Source organism: Cervus canadensis, chromosome 28 (assembly GCF_019320065.1).
Source record: "Cervus canadensis isolate Bull #8, Minnesota chromosome 28, ASM1932006v1, whole genome shotgun sequence".
In the NCBI taxonomy this organism is placed as follows: domain Eukaryota; kingdom Metazoa; phylum Chordata; class Mammalia; order Artiodactyla; family Cervidae; genus Cervus; species Cervus canadensis.
The window spans coordinates 51,026,036-51,053,861 of NC_057413.1; the positions used below are offsets into that span (position 1 = coordinate 51,026,036).

A 27,826-nucleotide genomic window follows, 5' to 3' on the forward strand; every position below is an offset into this window, starting at 1 on the left:
CTACATTTCCCAGAAGCCTCGGGGGCAGCGAGCTGTTTTCCGCTCCCCATGCACTGGGCTGTTCCAGCCTGGGGCTGCCAGGGAGGCTGAGGGTTCGTTGGGCCCGCCTGGCCGAGCCAAGCTAGAGAAATGATCCCCGCCTCGCAGCGTGTCGCTTGAGAAGGAGCCGCCCTGGCCGGGTGGCAGGCCAGCCGCGGCGCGGGACGCGGGCCAGAAGGGGCGTATCGTCGTCCCGTGCTGCTGCTGAATGTCGACTCCAGACGATGCGGAGAGGCTCTCGCCGCTCGTCCAGAGATGGCCCCGCGCGAGCAAGTTCCTCCTGTCGGGCTGCGCGGCCACCGTGGCCGAGCTAGGTACCCGGCCGTCCAGCCTGGGCCTCCTCGGCCCGACCTCCAGGGGCCGCCCGGGGTGGGGGGCCGGGCGGGTGGCTTCGTTTCCGAGTGGATGCAACCCTCTCGGTCCACACCTGTCCAGGTGTGGCAGGGTGGGGGCAAGGCCAGCCTTGGGAGGAGGAGGAGGGAGTGGAGGTCACGAAGGTTTCTTCCTTCCAATTTTGTCTCCGTCGGATGTGCTGTTGCGCCTGAGTGTGTCCTTTTAGAAGCTTCCTGAGCTTTACTCCCCTATAGGCATCATTTTCCCTTTTGTGAGGATGCCCTTTTTAAAACCACAATCCACTTTCCGTCTTTATTGAGGACATCTCTGTTTATATTCTTACCCAGCTTCACTATGTCGTTGTGTTTTGGGTCCAGCTTGTGGACTCAACTTGTGGGACTTAAGTTCTTAACCCATTCCTTACCGAGCATCCATCCACTCAGCATCTCCCTGTTGACCTCTTTGAGCTGAACTCAGCTGCACTGTGTATACCCTGCAAGTCTGAGAGGTTAATATATGAACGCTAAATCCAAGGCAAGGAAGGCATCGAATGATCACGACATTATTATAATGACCACAGTCCAGGAGCCTGTGGAGATACAGTTAAAAAGACCCAGCCCTAACCTTCTTACAGGTTGGTGGGGAGACACGCAGAGACACTATGCTACTTATTGTAATGGAGGTGTTATTATCATAAGAGCAGAGAGGATGAACAATTACATCTGCATGAGCAAGTCAGAGGGGCTGCTTAGAGCAGAGCTTTGATGCCCTTGCAAGAATAGGTGATGCTTCTTGCAGGAATTTTATGAGTATAGTGCCCGTGTTTCCCCTGTTAAGCCTTCCCTGTGCATTTTAGCATGACGCTTTCATCTTCTTGCCCGTTAAAAAAAAAAAAGCAGTAGCTCCAATGTGTTATCATTTGTAATGTTAGTTTGCCCTGTTCTAAAACGAGTTTCCTTTGTATTTCCAGCAGCGCTAAAACATGATTTCTTTTTTTTGCTCCTAGTCCTCATCCATTCTTGCCCTTTGAACCCTCCTTAATTTTTTTCTTTCTGTTCCCCCAAAGCTGAAGGAGAATTATTATCCATTGTTTTCACTGTAATACAATTCATCAACTTAAAAAAAAAATTTAAAGCAGATTGCTAAATGATTAGCTATATTCCCAGTTTCTTGTTTTGTTTTTTTTTTAAACCCAATGTTTCCCCTGTGACCAATGCCTTTTGTAAAGGAAACTTCCTCCTGTTAAAAACTTGTGGAGAATTGTGTGGGGGCGGGGAATGAGAACCAGGGAAATCAAAATATGAGATGGTTTTGAGTGCAAAAGGATTTAGGATCAGAACCTGAAGCATTATTTAAGTAACCAGCAAGAAAGGCAAAATTATTTGAAAAGGCATAATTATGCTAATATAGAAGTGGCTATATCTTAAGATTTTGCAGGCTTCATATGTCAGGAAAGCACTGCTTAAATTCTCCGTATGCACACAACTTGTGTTTTAGGAAAACAATCAACAAGATCATTAACTTTCCAAAGACCAGTGGTGCAGATTGAATATTCTCTTGGAAAAGGCACAGCTGTGGTTTTGTATCAGGTGGTGGTCACTAGAAAGACATGCAGTGTCACTAATGTTTATGAACTTGTCTGAGTTGTTGTGTATATAAAGTTATGAGCTTGATCTTCCTTATGTGAACCAGCTAGCTTCACTTGTTTCAAGGCAAAAGGTCTACCTCTAATTCAAGATGTAATCATTAGGAAAAAAATTTCAAGTATAGTTGGTATTTTGTTAAGGAGGTCAGGCAGAAAACTCATCAGTGCTGGGAAAAAACCATTCAACATGTATCTTAATTGAAAGAGTATTGAGCCTGCCACCCAAGAAATGATAAACTCTATGATGCATCTTCAATTTTTCAGACAGGCCAGTGATTCATCTACATGGGAGCATCATGAAATGACAGAATTCAGCTTCATCTGGCATTTATTAAGAACCTGCCATAAGTAGTACAGTATTCTAAAAGTCACGTTGGCTGTTAATCACGGTTGCAGACCAGGGCACATCTTAGACTATAGATACCTGAGATTATTCCCACTGGAAAGCAAAGATAGAGGACAAAAGTAGGTTTTAGATGGACATTTATGACTGAAAAGAACCCAAGGCTTGTCACTTTTTGTTTTCTTTCTGGTGCTCTGGGACAGTGATTCTCAAGTTTGGGAGTGTGTCAGAACCCACTGATGTCTTAACCCCTTCTGCCTACTGAAATTCCATAGGTGTGGGGCTAGGAAATAATGTAATTTTAACCAATCTCCCTAGTTGATTCTGATGTATTCTGAAATTTGAGAATCACCCACCTTGTGGTGACTAAAATCTGGGTCTGTGATTTTCTAAAAAAAATTTTGTTCACTTTTCTGAATGTTATGGGTTTCCCCCTCGTTTTTTTTTTTTTGTTGTTGTTGTTGTTGTCAGCAACCTTTCCCCTCGACCTCACAAAAACTCGACTTCAAATACAAGGAGAAGCTGCCCTTGCTCGGTTGGGAGATGGTGCAACAGAGTCTGCTCCCTATAGGGGCATGGTACGCACGGCCCTAGGGATTGTCCAGGAGGAAGGCTTTCTAAAGCTCTGGCAAGGAGTGACACCCGCCATTTACAGACACATAGGTATTTATCTTGATTCTAGTTGGTGAGTTTGTCATGAGTTCTGTTTGTCTCCTCTGCTTTCCTGTTGTGTTCAAAAGCTAGCTAGTTTCCTTCTACTAATGTGATAAATGAATATATAATCTCTTAACCAGCAATGCTTATTAAGGAATTATAGCCTTAGGGCTTTAGAAATGCATACAAAAGTATTTAGGGATGAACTGTCCCGATGTCATGGTATTTTGTAATGCGCTCTAAAATAATTGAGGAAAAGAAAAAGCCAGTAAGATGAAAATGTTAGTAATTGATAAATCTCCATGATAGACATAGAGTATTATTTTTCTCTACTTTGCTGTATGCTTGAAAGGTTTCCTAATGAAAAGGTTTTTTAAGTTTAAGAAAGAAGAAGATGAATCACTGCAATTTTTATCAACTTGAGGAACTTTTAAACACAAAATTAATTTTTTTTTACATTCTTTGAAATTGAAAATTATATTTGAATGCAATGCCAGATCTTACCAGTCTCTGTCCCTTGTGTCCAAGGCCAGGTTGATCTGAAAGAGAGCAAGGGTGACTATCTAATCCAACCTTGGCAACAGAGTAAAAGCAACACAGGTGATTTTTGCCGCACTTCCCAGGCTACCTATGTGGGCCATCAGTCACTCTGAAAGGAAAATAGTTGAAATTTTAATACTGCCGATGAGAAACTTCTTTGCTGTGCTTCCAGTGGGGCACCCACAGTGATAGAAGTTATTGAAATTCTAGCTTGTGGACAGAACATAAACTTGCCTTCAAAAGGAGGAGGGATAGGCATGGCGTTTTCCTCCTCTATATATATTCTTAATTATTCCTCAAGTATGTAGGGACCTTTGATCAGAAAAGTGCCCAGTACTAATATTTACCAGCTTTGTATTTTTAAAGCTTCAGTTTTCCAGATGAGCACATTACAGTATATTCACCAGAAAGTGTCCAGAAATATGATTGTTTTGGTACTTTGTATGTTTTTGAATATCCTAAAATACTGCATCAAACTTCCTGAAATATCGAGAAAAGCTCTCTCTCTGAATACCGTGTATTGATTTTCATGATTTTTCTTTCTTATTCTTTTCTTTAACGGCTTCTTGCTTCCTATTACCATTTTCACTTCTTTTCATTTGTATTTTGTTGACCACCATATGTGGTTTTATAATTAAGATTCATTTCATATGTTTGAGACTTGACTGGTAAATTACCTTAACATAGTAAATTATCCAGTGAAGTTGCATGTGTTTATTGAATGAAAATGCCTGCTCTGTCCCAAGCTCTGTACTAGGGTGTAGAGTGTAATGAAAACACGCAAAACCTGCCTTGAAAGGCTCATGGTCTGGTGGAAAGATGAACAAGAAAACTAAGTTAGTTTCTAATCAAGATGACAGATGCTGTATTAGACACACACCTGGGGAGTTCTGGGGGATCATAGAAGCATGACATGTGCAATGACAGCCTAGAACACTGGAGGCCAGGTCAGAGGGCACTTTCTGGAAAACATGTTCTTTGAGTGGAGTCTTGAAAGAATAGGAGGAGGTAGCAATAAAGGGATAATCCATTCAAGAAAGCTCAGACAACATAGAAGGCCTGAGGCTTTACAAGGCATGCACATTTGGAAAACCATCAAGGCCAGGTGTCAGAAGCCTCGGTTATATGAGAGACACAGCTAGGGAGATCAGCTAGGCCTCGTCAAAGCATCCTCTTGCTTCATTAAACGTAGGGCTGAATTCATCCTTTCAATGCTCTGTTTTCAGTGTATTCTGGAGGTCGAATGGTCACTTACGAACATCTCCGTGAAGTTGTGTTTGGCAAAAGTGAAGATAAGCATTATCCCCTTTGGTAAGTTTGGTTTTGAAAATAATACACTGTATTGTACAACACAGGGAATGTTGCCAGTATCTTATAATAACTATAAATAGAGCCTAACCTTTACAAATTGTGAATCACTCTATTGTATACCTATAATTTATTTAATATCGTACATCTACTATATTTCAATTTTTATAAAAAGAAAGGAGGAGGAGTCCAGGGACAGAGTCTCTTCAAAGAGAGGAACGTTTTCAAAACCCTTTCATTTTGGAAAACTACTAAAACAGTAACCTATAAAACTTGGCTTACCAGCCTTTGTTAGATTGACTACATCAATGCTGTTTTTATTCCCCTGTGGTCAGAATTAAACTGCAGTTAAATTATATCTTTGAAGCAACTGTCCTTCCTTTGAATTTCAGGCCATTAAAGGCCTTCAGATTTGAATTTTGACTCCCGGTCCCTGAGCCCTCCCATCAGTAAACAAACCATCTACTCTCCTCTGTGATTTGTGTGAGTTTATTTTTTGCTTCACTTTGTCTTAAATCTCTTATGCCGGGGCTGTACCAGCATGGTATTGTTTCCCACAAAATGTGTGAAATTGATAGCAACCTTTAGAAAAATGCATTTCCTTTTATAATTAGGAAATCAGTGATTGGAGGGATGATGGCTGGTGTTGTTGGCCAGTTTTTAGCCAACCCAACTGACCTAGTGAAGGTTCAGATGCAAATGGAAGGAAAAAGGAAACTTGAAGGAAAACCACTGCGGTAGGTCCTCCACTGACAGGTACCTTTCCTTTCCCCTTTGATCTCTGCATATTTGGACCCCTACATTCAGTAAAGGCATTCATTGTGACTCCTAGTTTGGAAGTGATATTCACTAAGAGGAGACCGGAGGTGGACCTTTTTTTTTCCTGGTATGGTATACCTGTTGTTTACCAGACAAACTGTACATGTGCATCACTCTTTGCTGCTTTCCCAGCTAAGGCAGCTAGACTTGTCCCCTGCTGCTGCTTGATAGAAAGAATCTGACCATTAACAGTTGCCCTGGTGTGAATTCCAATTCTGCCATCGTGGCTTGCCCTTCTGGAAGTCCCTTAATGTTTCTAGTCTCTCTTTATTCATCTTTAAGAGACACTATCTGAGATGGTTTCCATGACAGAGGTTCTGGATCATCAGGTGCCAGAAAGCCTGTTTTCTTTTCCTTTCCTTCTGCAGGAAGGGAAATAGCAAGGTAAACCTTATGAATTGTTCTACTTCCCTGTCTAATTTCTCTCTGCCTCTTTTCCCAAGTTTAAGGAAGTTTTCTTTCTTTTTTTTTTTTACTTCAATATTACTATACTGTTGTGATATAAAATCCTCCTGTTGCACTACCCTTAATTGTCAAAAATCTGCCTTTTCTCAAAGGGCCTTTCGTGCAAGTTTATTCAGATACCACTTAGGCAGTTTCTTCTGGAAAAGGGGCAAATCTTGCAGACAGACAGATAACCCTCTGCCAGGAAACAGAGAAAACGTGGGATGTCCTGAGCTGAGCATGCAGGGGTCTGCTCCTCTGAAAACCATGGATGTGCGTCTGAGCGAGAGGCGGAGGAGGGGTTGGGGTCTCCTCTGGTGGCTTCCCATGGCCACTGCCCTCTGCCCTGCTGCCCCACCAGCCGACTCAGTGCAAAGTGAGGGTGGGCTATGGCAGTCCAGGCCCCCTTCCCAACAGGGACCTAAGTAATGTGGACCGGGGAGGAGAAAAGGGTACCACTCTGACTTAACTGTGTGGTTCACAGCATCCCAGGGCCCATTTTGTCATCTCGTAACAACTTCTGATGAACTGTGGAGCAGGGCAAAGTGGTGTTGCCTTGGTTGGCTACGTGGAGAAAAGGAACTGTTGGGGTCCAGAAATGTCTGAGTTTTCACTGATCACCTCAATATTTTTCCTTCTCTTTGTCTCTCATGTTAGACATTTTGGGTTTGATATAATAGTTAAAAAAAAATGTTGTAAAGAACATGAACCTTGGGATCAAGCAACCTGGGATTCAAATCCAGCCTTTACCACATTTTAGCTGTATAACCCTAGTCAAGTTCTTAACTTCCCTAAGCCTCAGTTTCTTTGTTCAGATGAGAATTAGAATAATAACATACTCCACAGAGTTTTTAGAAATAAAATATATCATATACATACATATATATATATATAATATATATATGTACAAAACAAGACTGGTTCTTAATAAGTGCATTAATAAGTAAATTCTATTAATAAATAAGTTCTAGCTACAGTGACCATTATTCATGAGCATACTTCTTATGTAGCAGAATAGCAATTATGAATGCCCAGTAAATAGATCATATTATCTTTTTGGTGAGACTCAGAGAGTTTAATACCTGAGTAAAGCCATACAACTTGTAAGTGATAAAGTGGTATTTGACACCAGGTATTTCTGGCTATATACAACCCAGGTTTTTATTTTATATCAGAGGTCTCCAGCTTTGGTTCATTAGCACCATTTTCATCTGTGTATAGAAAAATGTGCAAAATAAGGAAAAGATAAATTTTCATAAAGCTAAAAGTATTCAGTTTTAAGAACTCTTCTGAAATTCTCCTTCCTAACTTTTGGTCTAAAATATCATTTCTTTCATGAAGTGACATGAGAGTTAATCTGTTAATGTTTTCATTTGATAAAATTAAAAAATTTGAAGGTCTCCCATAATATGAGGAAAATGAACCTAGAAGTCTGATAGACACTGTTCCCTCCTATAATTAATACGTGCACAGATGATGTAAAATGTCAGGGAAGGAGTTTTAATCTATTTAATAATCTGAGAAGAGGATGGATGTTACAGTTTATAAAGATTTCCATAAAAATGTTTAAATCAAAAATTGGCCTTTTTTCTAAAGAACTATTAAGTTTATCTGGGAATTAGACTTACATGGGTTGCTTTAATTTTTAACAATTCTAGATAATTAAGATATTATTGTACTACAAATCATAACAGCTATAGCCAAATCATAACAGTTATGATGAAGCTTATGCCGTTGCATCCCATACACAGGAATGCCTAGAGTTTTCACATTTATTATTATTTCCCTTTAGATTTCGTGGTGTGCATCATGCCTTTGCAAAAATCTTAGCTGAAGGTGGAATACGTGGGCTTTGGGCAGGCTGGGTACCCAATATACAAAGAGCAGCGCTGGTGAATATGGGAGGTAATGGAAACTTTATTGAATTCTGAGAAGTCCTAATCACCTTAATCATTTTAACTATAATAAGCACTTACATTGGGGAAAATAAGAATTTTTATTTTATTATTTTTAATAATATGTACTGGCAACAGTCTTCTTTTATGTTGTAATGTTGTAATTGAATATTTTCCCTAGAGCGCTTTCACTACAGTGATGTATGAAAAGGATTTCCTAAACTAGCAACTTGTGACAGTAAGGAGATAATACCGAACCGTTACTAAGGGTTCCTCCCCACCCCATACCTCCCTCTAAGATTCACACTGGGGTATGTACCACATGTGATGGTCATTATATCTAGACTACAGATCTTTCCCCCCAGTCATCCTGCTCCTCTTGCTATAGAATCAATCTGGTACAGCTGGACACCTCAGGCTGGAGACCTGAATGTTCCCTTCACTCATTCCCATTTCTCACTTCCCATCGTCAGTCACTGGTTTCTTCAGTCTTCTAAATATTTCTTAAATGTTCCCCCCTCCAGCCTTATGCTAAGTGAAATCAGTCAGTCAGAGAAAGACAAGGACCAAATGATCTCACTTCAGGTGGGATCTACAAAACAAAACAAAACGGAAACAGACTCATGGATGCAGAGAACAAATGAGTGGTTGCTCAAGGGGAGAGGAGTAGGGAGCCAAAGTAATTGCAACGGATTAAGAGGTACAACTGAGCGACTTCACTTTCACTTTTCACTTGCATGCATTGGAGAAGGAAATGGCAACCCACTCCAGTGTTCTTGCCTGGAGAATCCCAGGGACGGGGGAGCCTGGTGGGCTGCTGTCTATGGGGTCGCACAGAGTCGGACACGACTGAAGTGACTTAGCAGCAGCAGCAAGAGGTACAGACCTCCAGTTATAAAAATGAGCCACGGGGATATAATGTACAGCATAAGGAATTATTCCAGTAATATTGCAGTACCTTTCTATGAGGACCAGTGGTTACTAGGCATGTTGTCATGGTGACCTTTTTATAATGTATGCACCTGTCAAATCACTGTGTAGTACACCTGCATAATATTGTACGTCAACTATGTTTCATCGAAAAGAAAAAGGTTCCCCCATCCAGTAAATACTACCTTAGGATCCTTACAATGACCATTTTTACAGTAGTAACCATCAAAACACAACTAGACCACTGCCACAGCATCTACCTGATCTCTTCCCCTGCCCTCAAATTTGGACCCAATATCCAGAGAGCTTTATCGAAAATACAGATCTCAACATGTTATTGGTATCCCTGCAACCCCTAACTGGCTTCTCATCACTCACAGAATAAAGTGGAAATTTCATAACACAGAAGGTCTGCATAAATCAACCTGTACCTTCTGGGTTTGAGCAATTCATTGATTCTGGAGCACATAGTGAAGCAGAGTCATAAGTGAAAAGGTTCCACTGCCTACACACACCAAACTGCCTCAACATCTGTGCTATCTGTCCTCTTCCCTCTTCTCTATTTAGTTACTTCTGCAGATCTTTTAACATGTGGCTAAGGTGTCTTCTCCATCATGTACTTTACTTGAACCTCCCACAGCCACCCCTCCCAGGTCATGGTGTGTTGGATGTGTTTCCGTAGTTCTCTGTGCTTAGCTCTATTGTTGTTTTTACCTCATTTCATTGCTTTCTTCTATGTGTCTGTCTCCTCCCCCTGGATTTTGAGCCCCCTGAAGGCATGGACTGTATTTTATTCATCTTTATTTTCCTAGTCCCTCTTACCTTTCCCAGCCCCTCTTACATAATCAACACATGTTTAATAAATGAATCAGTGGATGAAAGACTCCTTTCTAAGACCAAAATTATATGATTCTAAGAAGCTGATAAATAGCAGTTTTGAGAGTTATAGTAACATACCACTTAAACACCAAAGGAAGTCAGTCTATTTTATATTTTGCTATTTCAGTCCATTGATGTCTCCTGCATCATATTAGTAGATATTCTGGTTTTCAGAAAACCTTTCAGATTATCATTTTTCAATTGATTGCTTCAATATCTTTGCAGCCCAGAGTTCTCTTCCAAGTTCTAGCTATCTACTCAGCATCTTCATTTTGTATCTCAAATACATATTAGTTTGAATGTGTCCAGACCAAATCATTTACTGAATCACTTCCTTCTCCATTCTTCCCAGTCTCAAAATATGATATCATATTTTTATGATGGTTTTTTAGTTGAACGACCCAGAAACCTAGGCATGATTTTGATCTCTTTGCTTTCACTTACTGCTTACAGCCAACCAGTCACCAAATCCAGCCAGTTCTGTCTCCCAGAGAGATCTCAAGTTCATCCACTTCTTTTCATCCCTGGAGCTACACCCTGGTCCAAAGTGCTATTAATCTGCTCCTCCTGGATCACTACAAATATCTCCTAACTGGTCCCCCCACACACATACACACATACATCCCACAGCCATTCTGCCCCACTCCGCGTCTGAAATTGTTCTCATCAGGATCACCGGTGCCTGTCATCTTATTTTAAAACATTTAAATAAGTCCATTCTCATTTTCACATAGCTATAAATGGCAGCTCTGTCCTTCCAGTTGTTTAGGCTCAAAGCCTTGTTGTCATCTTTGCTTCCTTTCTTTCCCTCCATATTTAGTCTGCTGGCTGATCTCTTGATTCTGTCTTCAAAACACCCAGAATCTGACCAGTGTTCCACACCCCAGTATCCAAGCCACCACGCTTTCTTACCAGAAGAACTGCAGTAGTGTCGTATCTAATGTTTTTAGTCTGAGTAGACTATCACAGTGATCTTGTAAATACCAGCCCAGGTCAGCCACTCCTCTGCCCCAGACCCTCCCCTTCTCCGACTCTTGCTTCCTCTGCTCCTGTTAAACCAGTGTTCTTGCCGTTCCTCTAACATACGAAGCTGACTTTTGCCTTTTTGACCTACTGTGGTTCTGCCTAGGACACTTTCTCATAGATATCTCCAAAGTTTACTTCCTCAAGCTTCCTGAAGGTCTCCACTCAAATATTATTTTGAGGTCATCTCCAGCTGTTCTATTTAAAATTCACACGCACCATCCTTCCCCACCCTCACACCCTCGCCTGATTTTCCTGCCTGATTTGTCTTCAGAGCAGTTACTGCCATCCGAAACGCCACGTGGCTTACTTACTTGTTTATTGTCTCCTCCTTCAACAAAGAATGGCGATTTTGTTCATTTTTGTCCATGGCTCTTTCCCCAGTGCGTAGAATAATGCCCACCACATGGTACGCTCTCAGATGTCTGGTGAATGATCAAATATATCCACCCATTCTTAGCTCTTTACAGTTCACTTCCCTATACTCTGGTATAGGTAATCTTTATAAAATTCCATGATTGTGGTCTAGCCCTCCCCTGTTTAAAACCTTTCAACAGCTCTTCATTGTCATTAGAAAAAAAGTATAAAAAGCTTAATGTAGAATAATGGCCAGGATCTTTTGTTTAAAGTGATAGAATCTCAATTCAGCCTAGCTTAGGCTGAAAAAGGAATTCATGAGCTCCAGCACTGAAAAGTGCAGGGGTTGAGCTGACTCTGAGCAAAGCTGGATTCAGATGTTCAGATGATATAATTGAGTGTCTGTCTCTCTTCCTTTTTTCCTCCCCCTCCCTCTGTTGCTGTGCTTTTCTCTGCTTGAGAACAAGAATGGGATCTTTCATCTTTGTATACATTCTTGCCCCACGCTTAGCACATTCTTGACACAGAAGACATTCATTGTTGAGTGAATGACATTTAAACTTTCTTTCTCTATGTATTGCCAGATTTAACTACTTACGACACAGTAAAACACTACTTGGTATTGAATACACCACTTGAGGACAATATCACGACTCATGGCTTATCAAGGTAAGACTGTTTTAATTTGTCTCTTTCTATTTTTTCCTATCTCACTCTTTCTTCCATATTTGGCATAAATTCTAACTTTTATCTCTTCTGATTGGGAACCTAGTGATAACAGCCTTAAAGAAAGGCGATAGTACCTTTATAAAGAGCAATTTTCTTAAAGTGTGTTGCAGTTAAAATGTGGAAGAGAGGGGCAGAATATTTCAGGTTAAATTTTCCCAAATATTTGCACTTTGGTAGGGCTATCCCAGGGTGAGATTCTGACAATTGATTATCCAACTCAATTCAGTGGGTATGTTTGAGCATCCTTTGCGTTAAAGACACTGTGCAAGGCCCTGCAGTAGATACAAAAAGTAAACCACACTGCTTCCCAGGGAGTTTTCCAAGGGGAAAAATAAAACAAGTATAAAAACACTGCACAGTAAGTGCTAAAAGAAAGGGACTAGTTACTGTAGAGTTGGGCAGGGGGGAGGGAAGGGAGAAAAAAATAACCACTTAGAAGGGCCCGTAAAGGGGATAGAATTAGATAAGTGTTTTGAAGGGCTGTGGCTGTTGATGGATAGAGACATGATAAAGAAGTGCTTCCTAGGAGGAGAAACAGCTTAAATTCTTTGCAACACAAGTTCAGATTATCCATTAGGATGAGTTACTTTATAGATGTTGAGCGGCCTTATGATTCTGTTTAGCTTCTGATCTTGTTTCCAAATTCTAGAACCCTTAATGCTATTTAGACAACCCCAAAACTGTATGAGAGGGCTTCCTAGGTGGCACAGTGGTAAAGAATCTGCCTGCCAAGGCAGGAGACTTAAGAGACATGGGTGTGATCCCTGGGTCGGGAAGATCCCCTAGAGAAGGAAATGGCAACCCACTCCAGTATTCTTCCCGGGAAAATTCCGTGGACAGAGGAGCTTGGTGGGTTACAGTCCATGGGATCGCAAGTAGTCAGACACAACTGAGCGATTCAGCATGCACGCACACAAAACTGTGTAAGTAGTGCCAAGTTGATGATATTTAGAGATACAGACATAGTTAGAAATGATTCTTAATTTTAGGTTCACTTTAACTTTATGTTCTTACTGTAGTTTTTCTTCATTCGTCCTCTTAAAATAAGTGTTATCGTTCATGCTGCTAGGGCAATCATTCTGTCTTTGCTCACCTTTCATATTCCAAAATCTCATCCAGGTGTGTTCACAAGCAATAACATATTTTCTGCAGCCAACAGCCCAACCACCTCTTTCAGAGCAAACAGGACTTGGGGCCTCCATCCTATAAACATATGTATCGTATCTGTACCCAACCTGACCTTCCCTTCACTGTCTCCGTTTTATGCTGTTCTCTCTGCTTGTGAGACTTTCTTCCCCAATTCTTCCTTGTCAAGTCATTCTGTGAAATAGTCTCAACTTTCAAGGGACTTGTCTGTTCCAAGTGTTACCATCTGTTCTGGGAGCAGGATGTTCAGTTCTAACAGCTCCACAGTGATGTTACCTCTGTTACTTTTTCATTGTCTTTACCCAAATGGTCTTTGAAATACCACCTCTTTAACCTAAGATTCAGGGATTTCCCAGCAGGTGTAAATCTGCCTAATGGACATGACTCCACTTAATGGATCTGTCTTTTTTTGGAAAGACATAAGATTTCCCATCACTATATTCCAGCCCTAACTGAAATAAGTTTATCTTATTGTTCTCTAATTCAGGTTTTGCAAATGATTGAGATCATTGGGTGCTGAGATGATTGGTGCTTGGTTCATTCTTAGCCCTACCCACTGGATCAGGTCTTTAAATGGGGTCAGGGGGAGTATGTGTGGTCCGTGAGGCAGCTCAAAAGGTGCTGTCCATGAACTCACAGCTGGCTAGGCAAACATTGCTATGTAATCTAGAAGTTCTGGACGCTGCATCACAGGGTAGAATGAGTGCTCACCGAGGTTGAAAGAGGGTCGCAGCGGTGCAGTCGAGAGATTTATAGGAGCCATCAACATCCGAGGGAAGGGAGTTTGATACGAAGAAGAGTGAAAATAGTGCAGGCACTGAACCGGGTGCTTCAGAATGGTTAAGAAGGGTAAACTGTATGTTATGTCTTCTACCATAATTAAAAACAATGGTGTATGTGCTCACTTGAGCAGCACGTATACTAAAAACAATAGTGTAAGTACGCTGAAGTTCTAGGGCAGGGAAGGAGCAGTAGAAGACGTGTGGCTAGGATTTTAGGGAGATGGGGAGGCAGGTGGCAAGGTATGCTAATATAGGAGAAAGTAGAAAGGAAATTATACAGAACGGGAAAACCAGAAGAGTCCCCCTTTCCCTGTTTTTAAATCCTGAGGCTGCTGAGGGGTGAAACTGGGCAGAAGATTAGCTTACACTGTATGAAGATCATACGTGAGCATGGTTCTTTAGTTGATGCGGAAGAGGATTGTTCATCCTGAAACCGTGCTTATGGACTAATACAGACTAGCCTTGCACAGAGCCATCTGGTCTCCTGGAGAGAACAGAAGATGTACCCAGTCATTCTCTGTCTATCATCACTTAAGACACATTCTGGGCTTCGCTTTGTGGGTATTACTGGCAAGGAGTGATAAAGGTCAATAGCAAAAAGTAGCCGTGTTCCTGTCAAGTATCCAGGCAAAATTGATGTAACTTTTATGGCTCTGTCTTCTCACTTTGACTCTAGATACCATCTTACCTGAGGCCTCCTTAATGCAGGATTTGTTCTCTTAATATTTAAAGGCGCCTAGCCAGATCACAGTACGTCCTGCAAACGATTTGATAAGAGGAGGATGAGGCAGGCCGCTGGCTGCTGGCCCCCAAGGTGTCTGTGTACCAAACAGGCCCAGTTGCCAAAGGGGATCCTTGATGTGGTTATTATACAGGTAAAAAAATCCTTTAATAAGTACACTAACTAACGACTACTAATGAATGAGGGCTGCCTATCTTTTAAAAGTAGAATGTATTAATAACATTAACACTCTGGTAGAAGTAGTTTCCACTCTTGAAACATATGTATAGCTGAGCCGGCCCCCAGCCTCTCTGAAGCAAGTAAAAATGTAGTGTTTCTTTCCAGTCTTTTGAGCCAAAAAGGGGAAATTGTGTATAGTTTTCTGTCTTCTTTGTTTTACTCACCTCTTGACTGGTCTTGCAAGCTGTTTCTAGTAGACTTAAGTTTTAGAACTTAGGTGAATTTTGTAGTTGGTTGCCTGTTTCTATGTAAAAATATGAAGGTATATTAAAATGAGGGCTTCCCTCATAGCTCAGTTGGTAAAGAATCCGCCTGTAATGCAGGAGACCCTGGTTTGATTCCTGCGTTGGGAAGATCTGCTGGAGAAGGGGTAGGCTACCCACTCCAATATTCTTGGGCTTCCCTTGTGGCTCAGCTGGTAAAGAATCTGCTTGCAATGTGGGAGACCTGGGTTCAGTCCCTGGGTTGGGAAGATCCCCTGGAGAAGGGAAAGGCTACCCACTCCGGTATTCTGGCCTGGAGAATTCTGATGTTAAATCTTGACTTTCAGAGGATCTGAACATATAGGAAAGAATGCTGAAAGAACAGTAGTCTACACCTCCCGGGATATAGATGGTGAAGCAGTAAGTTCTTTCCACGTAGGCAATGCCTGTCGTGTGAATAGAGACCCAAGAGAAGTTATATGCAGTCAGGTCACTTGCTGGAAAATGAAAATAGGTTATATGGGTTCTTTCTCTTGAATTCAGGTATTCCTGAAGTGTGTTTCTCCTTTGAATGATCAATCCTGATCTAAAGACTCATAAAGAACTGCTGCTCCAGCAGTTCAAAATAAGAAAGTGTGAAGATTCCTAATGCAATTTCAACCTCCCCACCACAGAGCCTTCAGAAACTTCAGAGGCCTTGCCTGGCCTGAAAGTCAGCTGTCCTTATCTCTGGGAGACACTTGATGTTCCGGGAAGAGATAAAAGTTGTCCACGGTTTTCCTTTCTAGCTTTCCATTAGCCCAAGATAAGATGCTCTTCCCACCCCCCTGATTCCCATCTCTGGACTCAGCTGCCAACTTCTGGGTCTCGGGCCTTCATTTCATTTGATTCAGGATGACCACCCATCTTCTCATCATCTGTGTTTCTCCTGGAAAAGTTTACAGCAGTTAATGGCTTCTCAGGTTATGGGATGTCGATCACATTCCTGTATTGCCTCTCTCATGCCTACATACATAATGAACTGCTGGTGGCTTCCGAACTGTTCAGTCACTCATTTAAAAGAATCTTGATTTAGTCTGCAGTGGGTTGGCCATATGCATTTTGTCTGTCTTGAATAACTGACCAGAAGCCTTTTTCAAAAAGGAGTGATTATGTGATTCCCCCACTTTAAGACCCTTTCCCCTTGCATTGAGAATAAAACCTTAGCCTTCTCTGCCTGCATCTTTAGTCTCTGATCTGGCTGGCGAGAAGGAACCATCTATGTCAAGGTCTGCTCTCACCCAAGAGCCTTTCCATGACTGCCTCTCACCTGGTTAATCCCTATCACGTGATCTCATTTCATTTTTTTTTCCTACAGCACTAACCGTACCTGAAATTATTCATTTCTCCTCTGCCTCTCCCCAGTTAAGTACCTTGAGGACAGGACCTTATTTGTCTTGTTCACTGCCTAGAAGAGTGCCTGCCTCCAGCAGATGTTCAGTGTATATCTGTTGACCAGACATTGTTTCAATTTTTTTTATCTCTTGAACGAATGAATTTATCATTGATTTTAAGCTAAAAGAGCATTAGTATGAAGAATATTATTGGACTAGATTTAGTATTCCATTCTTTCCAAATATCAAATCCCCCTTAAAATTTGGAAGCTGCTGCATATTACCTTTCAATTTCATTTATCTACAGTTTATGTTCTGGACTGGTAGCTTCTATTCTGGGAACACCTGCTGATGTCATCAAAAGCCGAATAATGAATCAGCCACGAGATAAACAAGGAAGGTAGATAGAAAGTCTTAGTCTCCGTGTATCTGAATGTCTATAATAACAATGTTCTTTAAAGACTCTTCCTTGTATTTATTTTTGCTGGAAATGTATTTTTGTGTTTATGTGTGTTCAACCAGGACATTGTTTTTATGCAATTACCCGCTTTGTGTCTGGTGGAAAAGTACTGTGCATTTGGGGAAATAAGCTAATTTAACTGTCATATTGTTTAGACACAAGGTGTTTATTGTGACTTTGTTGTTTTCATAGAGTTTTTGAAAATATACTTTGTTAAGAATTTGCAGGGCATTTTTTCAGAAGCTCATGACTTGTGAGTAACATGGGTAATTTAATTAGCTATAAAACAGTATGTTCTCTCTGAAGAGACTAGATGGAGTGAATTCTAAGTTATCAGACCAAGGGTGGGGTGAATCCCAAGAGTCAACCTTGAAAAATATCTTTAAACTCAAAAGAGGTGTCCTATGTGTACAGAAGCACAAATATTATTTGTTCTAACCTAGCAGAAGATAGTTAAATAAGTTTTTCTAGACTATTTTTAAATTTTATTTATATATCTATTTACATGTAAGAAATTTAACAAAATTGTCTTCTTTCCTTCTTAGGGGCCTTCTGTATAAATCATCTACTGACTGCTTGATTCAGGCTGTTCAAGGAGAAGGATTCCTGAGTCTCTATAAAGGGTTTTTACCATCTTGGCTTCGAATGGTAATGTTAGGTTTTTCCTGCCTTTGCTTTTGTTTTCATTGCACTTTATAAATATTTTCCCTTTTCACTTCTGGCATGGTTCTGCCCCCAAATCATGGTTCTTTCTTTCTTTTCTCTTTTTGTTTTCTTTTACCTCCACCCGCCTTGGTAGATTAAGGTAAAATAATTCAATTACATCAGAAATGAATAGGTTGATAGTCTGATGTTATAAAGCCAGTGGATAGATTGTTCTGAAATGTAAAGACTTCTGCTATTTAGCCAAAATATTACAGTTTGAGACAGACATACAGATTTCATACTAGAGACCATTGTTATGAAAATGTCACTATTTCAAACAAAGTTAGTTACTTTGATGATAAATATTGGATTATCCATTGTGGCTCAGCAGTAAAGAATTCGCCTGCAATGCAGGAGATCACCTGCAATATAGGAGACACGGGTTCAATCCCTGGGTCAGGATGATCCCCTGGAGAAGGAAATGACTCACCCACTCCAGTATTCTTGCCTGGAGAATCCCATGGACAGAGGAGCCTGGCAGGCTTCAGTCCATGGGGTAGCAAGAGTCAGACATGACATAGTGACTAAACCTACCACCCATTAATACCTATCACCACAAAGCTCTGCTTAGGAAGAAGACATCATATCATTTTCATTTGGTTTGAATATGTTTTTTACTAAAGTGAATTAGCATGTAGAATTAGATAGACTTATCTAAGTAACATAACAAATACAATAAAAACAAGGTACTCGAGTATTTTTTGAGTTAGAATATATTTGAAAAAATAGGAGTTACAGGTTTAGAAATTCAATCAATGCTTTACACAGTATAGTATAATAATATGAGTTGAGCACCTGTTCCATACAAAGTCTGACTCAGTGCCCGACTTTAGGAGGAACCCAAGAGCCTCCGTCTGCTCCAGTGCTAGAGCTTCCAGTCTAGGTCCAGACAAACCCTGAGTGAAGAGTTGGGAAGGGGCAGGGTGCAGGGTCATGGTGCTTTCAGAACAGACAGCAAGTAAGGACCGCCTAAGCTAGGCGGTTAAGTAAACCTCATTGGAGACTGGATTTCTCATTGAGATTTGAAGAATGAGTGGGACTTAACTAGGCTAAAAGGGAAGAAAAGAACATTCTGGGTGTAGGAACTAGCTGGAGTGGACAAAGGACACGATGCAGTCAGAGAACTGAGGGAAAGCCAGCTGGCCAAGGCACGGAGATGTGGAGGAGAGAAGCCCAGGGTGAGGCCAGAGGGAGGCAGGGATGGGATTGGATGGGGCCGTAGGACCCATGAGAGTGAGGGGCATTGGCCTGATGACGTATGCTCTTAAGAAGATCATTCTGGCTGCTGTGTGGTTTGAGGAAAGACCAGGAGTTGTGATAGATGACAGATAATGATAACTCAGACTAGAATATGACAGTGAGGACAGAAGAAGATAGATTAGAAAAAAAAAAAGGAGGGGGGGCGGATAGAAAGGAGATAAAAAAGAATACAACCGGAGGGGCATGGGGAAATGGTTGGAGAAGGCAAAGAAAAATCGAGCTTCATTCCCAGATTCCTGCCTGAGCAACCAATGATGTGATTTCCTAATATGGGATCATTTGCAGGGAAGAAGATTTCGTGGTAGAATCTCAAGTTTAGTTTAGAAATGTTAAGTTTTGGATAGTCATAGGACATCTAAGAAGAGATATCTAGATGACTAGCTTCATATATTGGCCTGGATCTTGGAATCATGAGGATGGAGATTTAGACCTAAGCACCGTCTACACACAGATAATAACTGAAGCACTGGGGATAAATGACATCACCAAGGGTGGTAGGTATCCATCTGTTAACATGAAACTAACAGCCAAAGCCCTTGGCAATATCTGATACAAAAGCACACCTAAGCTGTAAAAGATTATTTTCATTGTCTTGGTTATACTTTGAAGTTATCTCAAATCTATGGATATTTAATGGAAAGGAAGATTTTGACTTGGCCTGCATGAACCAGGTCCTATGATAAATGCTGGTAACACCAAGGAATAAGATGTGTATTTTTTTGCTCTCAAGGAGCATACAGTGTGATGGGAGAAGATAGACACATAAGTAGTTAAAATTACAGAGATGATAAAGCTAAGATTATGAAGTCACTTGCTATATGGCCAGTGCTGTGCTAATCATATTCATGGCTTAACTCATTGAGTTCTCCCAACAATCTATTTAGAAGGTTACTATCATATATTTCATTTATAGAGGAGAAAACTAAAGTGAAGTGTCTAAATAACTTTGCTGGCCAGGCTAGGTGGTTATTAACTACTGGCATCAGGGGCTCAAACCCAGGCAGTGTGGCTTCAGAGGACACATATTCTAAAGAGGTTGCCAGTGCTGTGAACAAAACATGGAAACACACATAGTGGAGTAAAATGGCTTGAACTCTTTGGGAATTCCCAAAAGGCTTCCCAGAGGTGATCCCTGATCTGAGCTTTGAAGAATCAGTAGGTGTTTATCAAGAAAACCATGAGGAAGCAACATAAGCAAGTTATAGGTGACCCCAAAAAGTCTGGTGAACTGCAGAAAATTCTGTGTGGCTAGACTGTAGGTCCTCAGAGGGCAGGTGATGGGAAGAGAACATAGAAGAGCATTTAGGCTGAGAAGGACCTTGGGGAACCAATTCAGTAGTTGAGGTGAAATTGAAGTAGCAAGTACCCGTTGAATACGGGAGCCATGTGCTAATATTTGCTTGGGGACAAGTCTACTGTGGTAGCAATGTCGAAGCTGTCGTGAAAGTTAGAATGCAAGAAGGCAAGTTTTGGTGATGGTCTAGCCAGGAGATGATTGTAGATATGGAGAGAGGTGGATTTCATGAACATTTATGTTCGACTCCACAGGACTTAGTAACTGATCAGACAGAGAAAGGGAAGGAGGGAGAGAAGGGAAATGAGACTTTGATGTTTCTGGTGGGGAAGACCATGAGGATGGGTGAGACCAGGGGTGAAAAACGAAGCCAAAAGGTGAGGGAGAACATCCCAGGACAAAGGAGCGCTGAGACCACTTGATCTGACCCATTGTCTTTGTAACATGAGACTCAGGAAGTGTAAATGACCTCAGGATGAATACCTGCTAAGCTCTTTACACGCATAATTTTTTTTTTAAGTCTTACAAGAACCTAACATTACAGGTAGTGTGATCCTCATTTTTCAGATGAGAAAAACACAGCTCAAAGTATAAGAAACTCGCTCAAGCTCATGTAGCTAGTATATGGCCAAGCTGGGAATCCACTACAGATTTGTTCGACTCTAAACCCACAGTCCTAACTAAGACGGTATACCGAGTATCTCAAGGTCCTGCAGCTCATTATAAAAGTTTTAAAAAAGAGACAGGGCATGGTGATGAAGAGAGGTTACCGGAGAAAAGGCTGGCTAACCACTCAAGATCACCAGGGTGGCGTGGCTTTGTTGATTTGCCACAGCGCGGGACCTGAGTGTAGAAGCCTGTTGACTCATGAGCACTTCCAAGTAAATCGGCCTTTGCACATACAACTGCCCTTCAGCCAAACTCACTGAAACCGATGAGTGGACCACAGCATTGGCTCATCCACACTGAGAAATACATCTGGCCAGTGGTCTCAATGCTGAAGTCCTCTGGATGGGTAAATTCAAACTATAGGGGAGCCAAGTCATAATCAGAAGTTTGCCTGCTGAACACAGAATAATAATAACAGGAAGAGCTTATCTGTCAACTTAATATTGAAAAAGATCAACCCAAGAGTCCCTGTGTGTTCAAGCCCACAGTAAAAAGCATGGAGAAAAAAATTTTTTTCCAGCAGTTATGATAACATGGTGTCTATACACTTGGATTCTTTTCAGTGGTACAACTATGCCAGTGAGGCAAAAACCAGTAAAAGAAGGTACTGGCCGTATGCCCTTCTGCAGAGGCTCAGGATATCCAGTCTATATCCTGTACATGCTATTTGACCCTCCCTCTTAAACTCCTCTTCAAAACCCAGCTAAACCTAATCCCAGTTCCTTACCCTAGTTAGAGATAGCATGCCCTCACTTTGCTCAATCCCTGATTAATATTTATTTCCTTCGCATATAGTTTGGTTGCTATGAGGAAGAAGTCTGATAACCAGAGCCATCAGGAATGACTGCCTAGTCCATTTTAACTGAGACCTCTGCTTCTAGATCCAACTGCAGTCACATCCTTGGCTCACTTCATTTTTATTGTCACAAGACTGTGGTGTCGTCTCAGCTTCTTTGTCTATGTCTTCATACACTTAATTGACCAAAGACGTATTCTCCTAAATCCACTAGTGAGTTCTCAGTCTACTAGTATAACTTGCTCAACATTTCTAAACACGTATGACATAAATGGTGCTTTATAAACGCTCTAAGCAAATACATTTTTCATTCTAATTGCTTAAGTTTATTTCTGTACACTCTAGTGTGATTAGGGTTTCTCTGATCAGTATTACCCATAACTTAGGAACCAAACCAGATAAGAACTGGATCCAAGACATACTTTCTCTGATGATTACTTCCAGTGTTTCCTCTGTGATCTCCATCTGTCTTTAGCATTTTTATCTTCTGTTGTTGATTAACCCTCATCCCCTTATAATTCCTTTCGGTACAGTGACACCTTCACATCCACTTCTTTCTGAGGTGAGAACCCTTTTCTCCACTTGATGTGCATTTTTATGTTCATCATGTGATATACCAGGTGTTGGTTTTATGATCGAACTCTCAAAGGATCATCTTTCATCTCTACTTTCAAGTTCTTCAGGGCTTCCTTGTTATGCTCCATACATTATACAAACTACATGTAGACAAAAAGAGCCCAGCCTAGAATTCAGGCATGCCGAGTCCTAGCCTTTTATCCAGTAGTGGTCAGTAAAAGGAACCCTGGAATGGAAGTCAGAAGCCCAAGGTCCAACTCCATCATGCTGGCAGGCATCTGATTGCTAAGCCTTAGTGTCCTCATCTGTAAAGCAGGGGTATCAATACCTTTCCTTTCCATTATAAATTGTTTGGAGAAATCTGTGACAAATAAGACCTGAAAATGCTTTGTAAATGATAAGGTGCTCTAGAAAGGTGAAATGCCAAAATATTTGTTTTCAGCCTAAGTGGATTCAAAATGAGTTCATCATTCAAAGATGTGTATGCGTATGTGTAGAAGATTTATAATTGCTTTGAAATATGCACTAACTTCTTTGGTTAATCTTTCAGACCCCTTGGTCACTGGTGTTCTGGCTTACTTATGAAAAAATCAGAGAGATGAGTGGAGTCAGTCCATTTTAAGCCCTTAAAGATACAGTGTTCAGTATCACTGAAATGCGGGCATCTGCAGCACACACCCCCTATTATTTCTACCTCTTTAGGAAGACACCTTACTCCACAGAGACTGTGATTTATAGCGGGCAGCACTTTATTTTTACCTGGAAACCCAAGTTCTCTTTGACTCCTCTTTTTGTTCACAAGCAATCTGATTGGATCACACAAGACCACCCAATGAGACGCCCGCACAACGTTCTCTAAGGAAGGATCAAATCCTGACCACTTAACTTGAGAAGATTCAAGCTTCGAGATGCTATTCTATGCTGTAGAGCCTGCTTAGAGGAGAAAGTGCCAGAAGGGAGACAGCATCTCAGACCTGAAGTGGACAGTAGGGATGTGGAAAAATACATCCGTACATAGGGACCAAGGAATATACTTAACGTGTTGTGTCAGTATTTACTAACTGAAATCTGATAATTCACTTTTCTGTTGTCATTAAAGCATATACTATAAACTAAAGGGAAGTGAAATGAATAAACATTTTGAGTTTCCCTAGTGTTGAAGGAGGTTGATGTACCTTTTCTTGCCAGGAGAGTGAAAAAAAAAACAGTTTGGATCTCAAGGGAAGAAGCCTCATTCTCTCAGTGCCCTGTGATCTGTGTCCATTGGTTAGGTCTCTGCCACACAGGCTAAGGGCTTCCTGACAGCCACAGACCACATCTTAATGAAAACAGAAAAGCATGTCTGCTTTGTGACATATCCCATTCCAGCCTGAAGTTGTCACTGGCCCTCAAGAATCTCAATATATGAAAAATGGGGCTTATTTGATGAAGGCTCAGGTGGACAGGTCCTTTTAATAAAGAAACATCTGGTATCATCAGTCTCAGGGGCATTTAAAAGCAAAGGTAACATGAAGTCAGCCGACATACAGCCTCTCTTAATCCCCTCTTCCCTAACACTAAGAGCCTGAGAGAGGGGGAGGGAGAACTCAGAAATCACACGAAAGCTGTCTCTAGCCTGAATCTTATTCAGTCTGACAAAGCTTCCTGCCCAAAAAGTGATAAGGATAAACTGCCTGTGGTACACAATTATGTCTCTAGTCATTGAATCATATCCCTTTTCTTAGAAAGTTGAGAGATTTCTTCACATTCACCTCTATACCACCTGTTCCCCCAGCCTCAGACACTGGGCATTTCTGGATGGATAGCTACAGTTACGGGAAAAGGCTGTAATTGTCAAAAGAGGAAAACTCCAAAAGCTGAGACCCAAGAGAGACATTGGGGCTGACCAAACAGGATTTATCCTGGGCATACATGATGTTGAATGGGAAAAGTGCTCTGTGGTTGCCCTAATGTATAATCACTGCCATTTAAGAGGGAAACTATACTTTAAAATATATTTTAATGTGATGTACTAATATGTAGTGGCTTATTTTTTTAATAGAATTTACAGAACATGGGAGTTTAATCTCTTAAAATCTTTAGGCGGTCTTCTTTTCCATTGTATTTGTCAACCTGTATGAACTGAGTTGTTAAATATACTTAAAATAATAATATGTACTTTAAGTTCTCAAATTGTCTGTATTGGAACCACTTTAGGAAACTTTGTGTGTATTTTATAATTATGTAAATCAAGTAAATATTAGATCAAAATAATTATATGTAAATTGGACCATGGAAAAATTTATTTAACTTTATTCTTTGAGGGGCTCAAGGTGAAAACATTGCTTACATAGTGAGACTATTCCTTGATGTCTGGATTAGAATAATTGGATTTTTTTTTTAAACCTGAAATGACTCCTTGGGATGGTCTGGTTTAACTCTCTCATTTTCTGTGTTGGGAGACTGAGGCCTGGAGAAGTAGAGTTGTTCATGCTCATAACTTATTCAGTAGCAGAATCAGGATAAAAATACAGATCTTCTAATTATTGTTACCACTGACAGCTATTATACACTAATTAGGTACTGAGTAAATGTCTCATGTCATTTCTGCAACATCCCAGTCCAGGACTATTGAATCTTCCAAGAACAGGTTTTTCTTTATGGCATTTTTTTTTTTTTTGCCATAGATATTTTAAATGAATTTGAATTGCCTTTGGCATACATTCTAGAATGGTCTAAAACTTGAGTCTAAAACACTTTAGCTAAAATATGAAGAGCCCCGAGAATCTGCCCAAATCCTGTAGATAACACATATATCCTATCACAGTCATACTTTTCCAGTGAAATAATTTTCATTAATGTATCTTGGAACTTTTCTTATTTTACCAACTTGAAATCATCTTGTTTCTCTCCAGAATAACCCACAGTAAATAAAAAGAAATAACTTCAGTAATTTTGTGTCCACACTGAAAGACTTAACATTTCAGTCTCACTTTCTTAAAACTGTACTTGGTATTTATCTTCAGCTCAGTATCAATAATACTTAACCTCTAAGTTTCCTTTGCTAAGCTTCCACTTTTTTCCCTTCCCAAATGATTTTTTTCTCACTGAAAAATACACGTTCTTATTTTTAATTATATACAGTCATTTGTTCTTTATATGTATAAGTGAATTAGCATATATCTAAATAGAGAACATTTCTTAAATTTGCTTTCAGTGAGGAATAATGTATCTTCATCAAGTGCTCCAAATCCTATTTTAATTATAAGCCACTAGTGGTAGGGCTAGTAGCATTTATTTGCCATTAGGTACTCAACAAAATTTACATATGGTATGAATCAATCAATTTTGTCTTCATTATTTGAAGATCTGTGACTATCAAAAGACTAGTCTGAAATTTCTTTCATTTTGCCAAGAAAAAAGGAAGGAAACAAATTCAAGAAAGTTTTAAATGAGAAATTGATTTTCTGTCATCTTTAAATTTTTAAGCATAACCACTGATGTACAACTGAAATAGTTATACATGTCTTTTTCTTTTTAATGAAAACAGATTCCCTCAGGACCTCCATTGGGAAAATCTTTCATTTAATACTTGTTGGTTAAAAATATCTTTCATTTAATACTTGGTGGCTACTTGAGGGTGAAAATATTTGATGCTCTTCTCCCCAGTTAAACCAGAACTCTTTTAAAAATGATTCCCAAAAAATACATATATTATTGAATGCCAGGAAATGTGGAGGAAAGGCTGAACTTGGATTCTCAAGACCTTTATCCTGTTGGGTTGGTCAAAAAAGTTCATTTGGGTTTCCCCATAAGGTGGTGTGGAAAAGCCCAAATGAACTTTTTGGCCAACCCAATATTTTGGGTTCTACTTCTGACAAAGTAGTATAATCAAGTCCCTTCATTTCTTTTGATGGTCCATTTCTTTTTAAGATGAAGTGGTTGAACTCTAGAATCTTGCACATATACTTGAAGAGGGTCATTATATTAATGTCATGTTAAAAAAGGAAAAACTTAAGATTTTAAAAAATTATCAGAGTTTTCTTTTTCCTGGATTTATTTAATTTCTCATGTTTTAAGATGAGGAAAGTTTTATTCAGGACTTACAGCAGAATATAAGCTTTTTATGTGGCTGGAAATCCTTCCTTCACCTAGCAGGATACACATCTTCCTTCAGGCAACAGTGGGCATGTCATCCCACCTTCTTACCTTCAATTACTCCTTCACACACACACACAAGAAAACTTAAAATATTTCATAATGTATCCAAGCCCCTCTCAACCTGGCTTCAACCCATTTTTCTAATGTTTTCATTTCACTGCACACCCACACTCTACCTCCTCGCAAATGCATCGCCCCGGAAGATGTTCTTCATTTGGCGGCTTCCTAGGCAGTGTTCATTTTGTGCTCTTTGCCTAACATTCTTCCCCATCACTATCACGCATTCGTCTTCACTTTCACTGGTGAAGTCCTACTTTAACATCTAGAATGATCTCTGAAGACTTGAAGACCTTCAACACCTCTGTTCCCATGGCTTCCCCTCCTGCGGATGTCTGTCTGCATGGACACGAGTCTGCTTCCCCTAGATGAATGAACTCTTGCAAGCAAGGACCATCTCTGTTTCTCTTTAAAACTTCAAATAGAAGTCAATTAGAAGAAATCTGTTGAATTCACAGATTGGGTGGGGGTGGGTGGAGAGAAAAAAACATGTACACGTGTAGGTCATATGCTGTATTCTTCCTACCTTAAGAATAATTATATCAGGTCAGTAACACTCGATTTCATGTGATTCCTTACCATATGCAGTGCTTAACTGCATTTTCAAAAGATCGTGTGTCTTTAAACAGGTAATTTTAAAGAAGTCGTCATCTGTTTAATAGCTATCCTACAAAAATCTAGAACTTGATAGTTTTAAATAATACAAAATATTTGGTTGGATGACAAGCAAGCAATAAATATGTGATATGTTTATATTATTCTTCCTTTTAGAGTGTATGTGAAAATTCTGTCACTGTTTGTATGTACATTTTACCCATTCAAGTGTTTTATTATTTCTGAATTCTGAGGAGTATGTGATTATTTTTCTCTCCCCATACTTTACCCCAGCGGGCTGCTGTGATTGTGAACAGCAGCAGGATCCACTTTGAAGGTTTGATAAAAGCAGATGAAGAGGCTTAAAGATGTCTGTTTGCTGAAAATATCTGGTAACAAACAGGAATATATGTGAGTAAATGTAGCTCATCATTCTGATTTTTAAAATAAATGCTTTAAAATGCCTAATGGGTTGTCAAGGGCTTTGTTTTGTCCTCGTGTGATTTCGTCCTGGTGCGTCTTTGAATTTAAAATGATAACAAATTTAGAGACAATTTTTAAAGCTTAATCTTTACTTTTCCGAATTGAAACAGAAAGTAGCTTAATTTAGAAAGTCAGATTTGAAATGTTTATATTAGCAAAAAGAACGCTTATACCTTGTTGCTTAAAACTCAACATTCAGAAAACTAAGATCATGGCATCTGGTCCCATCACTTCTTGGCAAGTAGATGGGGAAACAATGGAAACAGTGACAGACTTTATTTTCTTGGGCTCCAAAATCACTGCAGATGGTGACTGCAGCCGTGAAATTAAAAGATGCTTGCTCCTTGGAAGAAAAGCTATGACCAACCTAGACAGCATATTAAAAAGCA

At 40.2% G+C, this 27,826-nt stretch overlaps 1 protein-coding gene across 4 annotated transcripts; it reads left to right on the plus strand.

Moving 5' to 3' along the window:
• The first annotated feature begins 50 nt into the window (after window positions 1-50).
• Window positions 51-27,422, plus strand: SLC25A27 (solute carrier family 25 member 27). Of its 4 annotated transcripts, none has more exons than XR_006265960.1 (9): window positions 51-353; window positions 2,832-3,023; window positions 4,781-4,865; window positions 5,477-5,599; window positions 7,918-8,030; window positions 11,794-11,878; window positions 14,599-14,741; window positions 16,711-16,803; window positions 17,409-17,427. XR_006265960.1 is itself a non-coding variant. In XM_043449577.1 (9 exons), exons 1-9 carry the CDS (start codon window positions 248-250, stop codon window positions 22,783-22,785), a joined length of 972 nt encoding a protein of 323 aa, XP_043305512.1. In that variant the 5' UTR covers window positions 51-247; the 3' UTR covers window positions 22,786-27,422. The 4 variants fall into 4 exon arrangements, 3 of the variants coding, with proteins under 3 accessions (XP_043305512.1, XP_043305513.1, XP_043305514.1); XM_043449577.1 differs by lacking the exon at window positions 14,599-14,741 and adding an exon at window positions 22,714-27,422 and having other exon boundaries at window positions 17,409-17,511; XM_043449578.1 differs by lacking the exon at window positions 14,599-14,741 and adding an exon at window positions 22,966-27,422 and having other exon boundaries at window positions 17,409-17,511.
• Window positions 27,423-27,826: the final 404 nt, after the last annotated feature.

Excerpts from the sequence above, each read along its gene's own strand:
- SLC25A27 (XM_043449577.1), top strand. The coding sequence starts at position 248 with ATGTCGACTCCAGACGATGCGGAGAGGCTCTCGCCGCTCGTCCAGAGA. Across the intron at positions 4,866-5,476 it reads GATAAGCATTATCCCCTTTG|GAAATCAGTGATTGGAGGGA; the intron begins GTAAGTTTGGTT and ends TTTTATAATTAG. Across the intron at positions 5,600-7,917 it reads CTTGAAGGAAAACCACTGCG|ATTTCGTGGTGTGCATCATG; the intron begins GTAGGTCCTCCA and ends ATTTCCCTTTAG.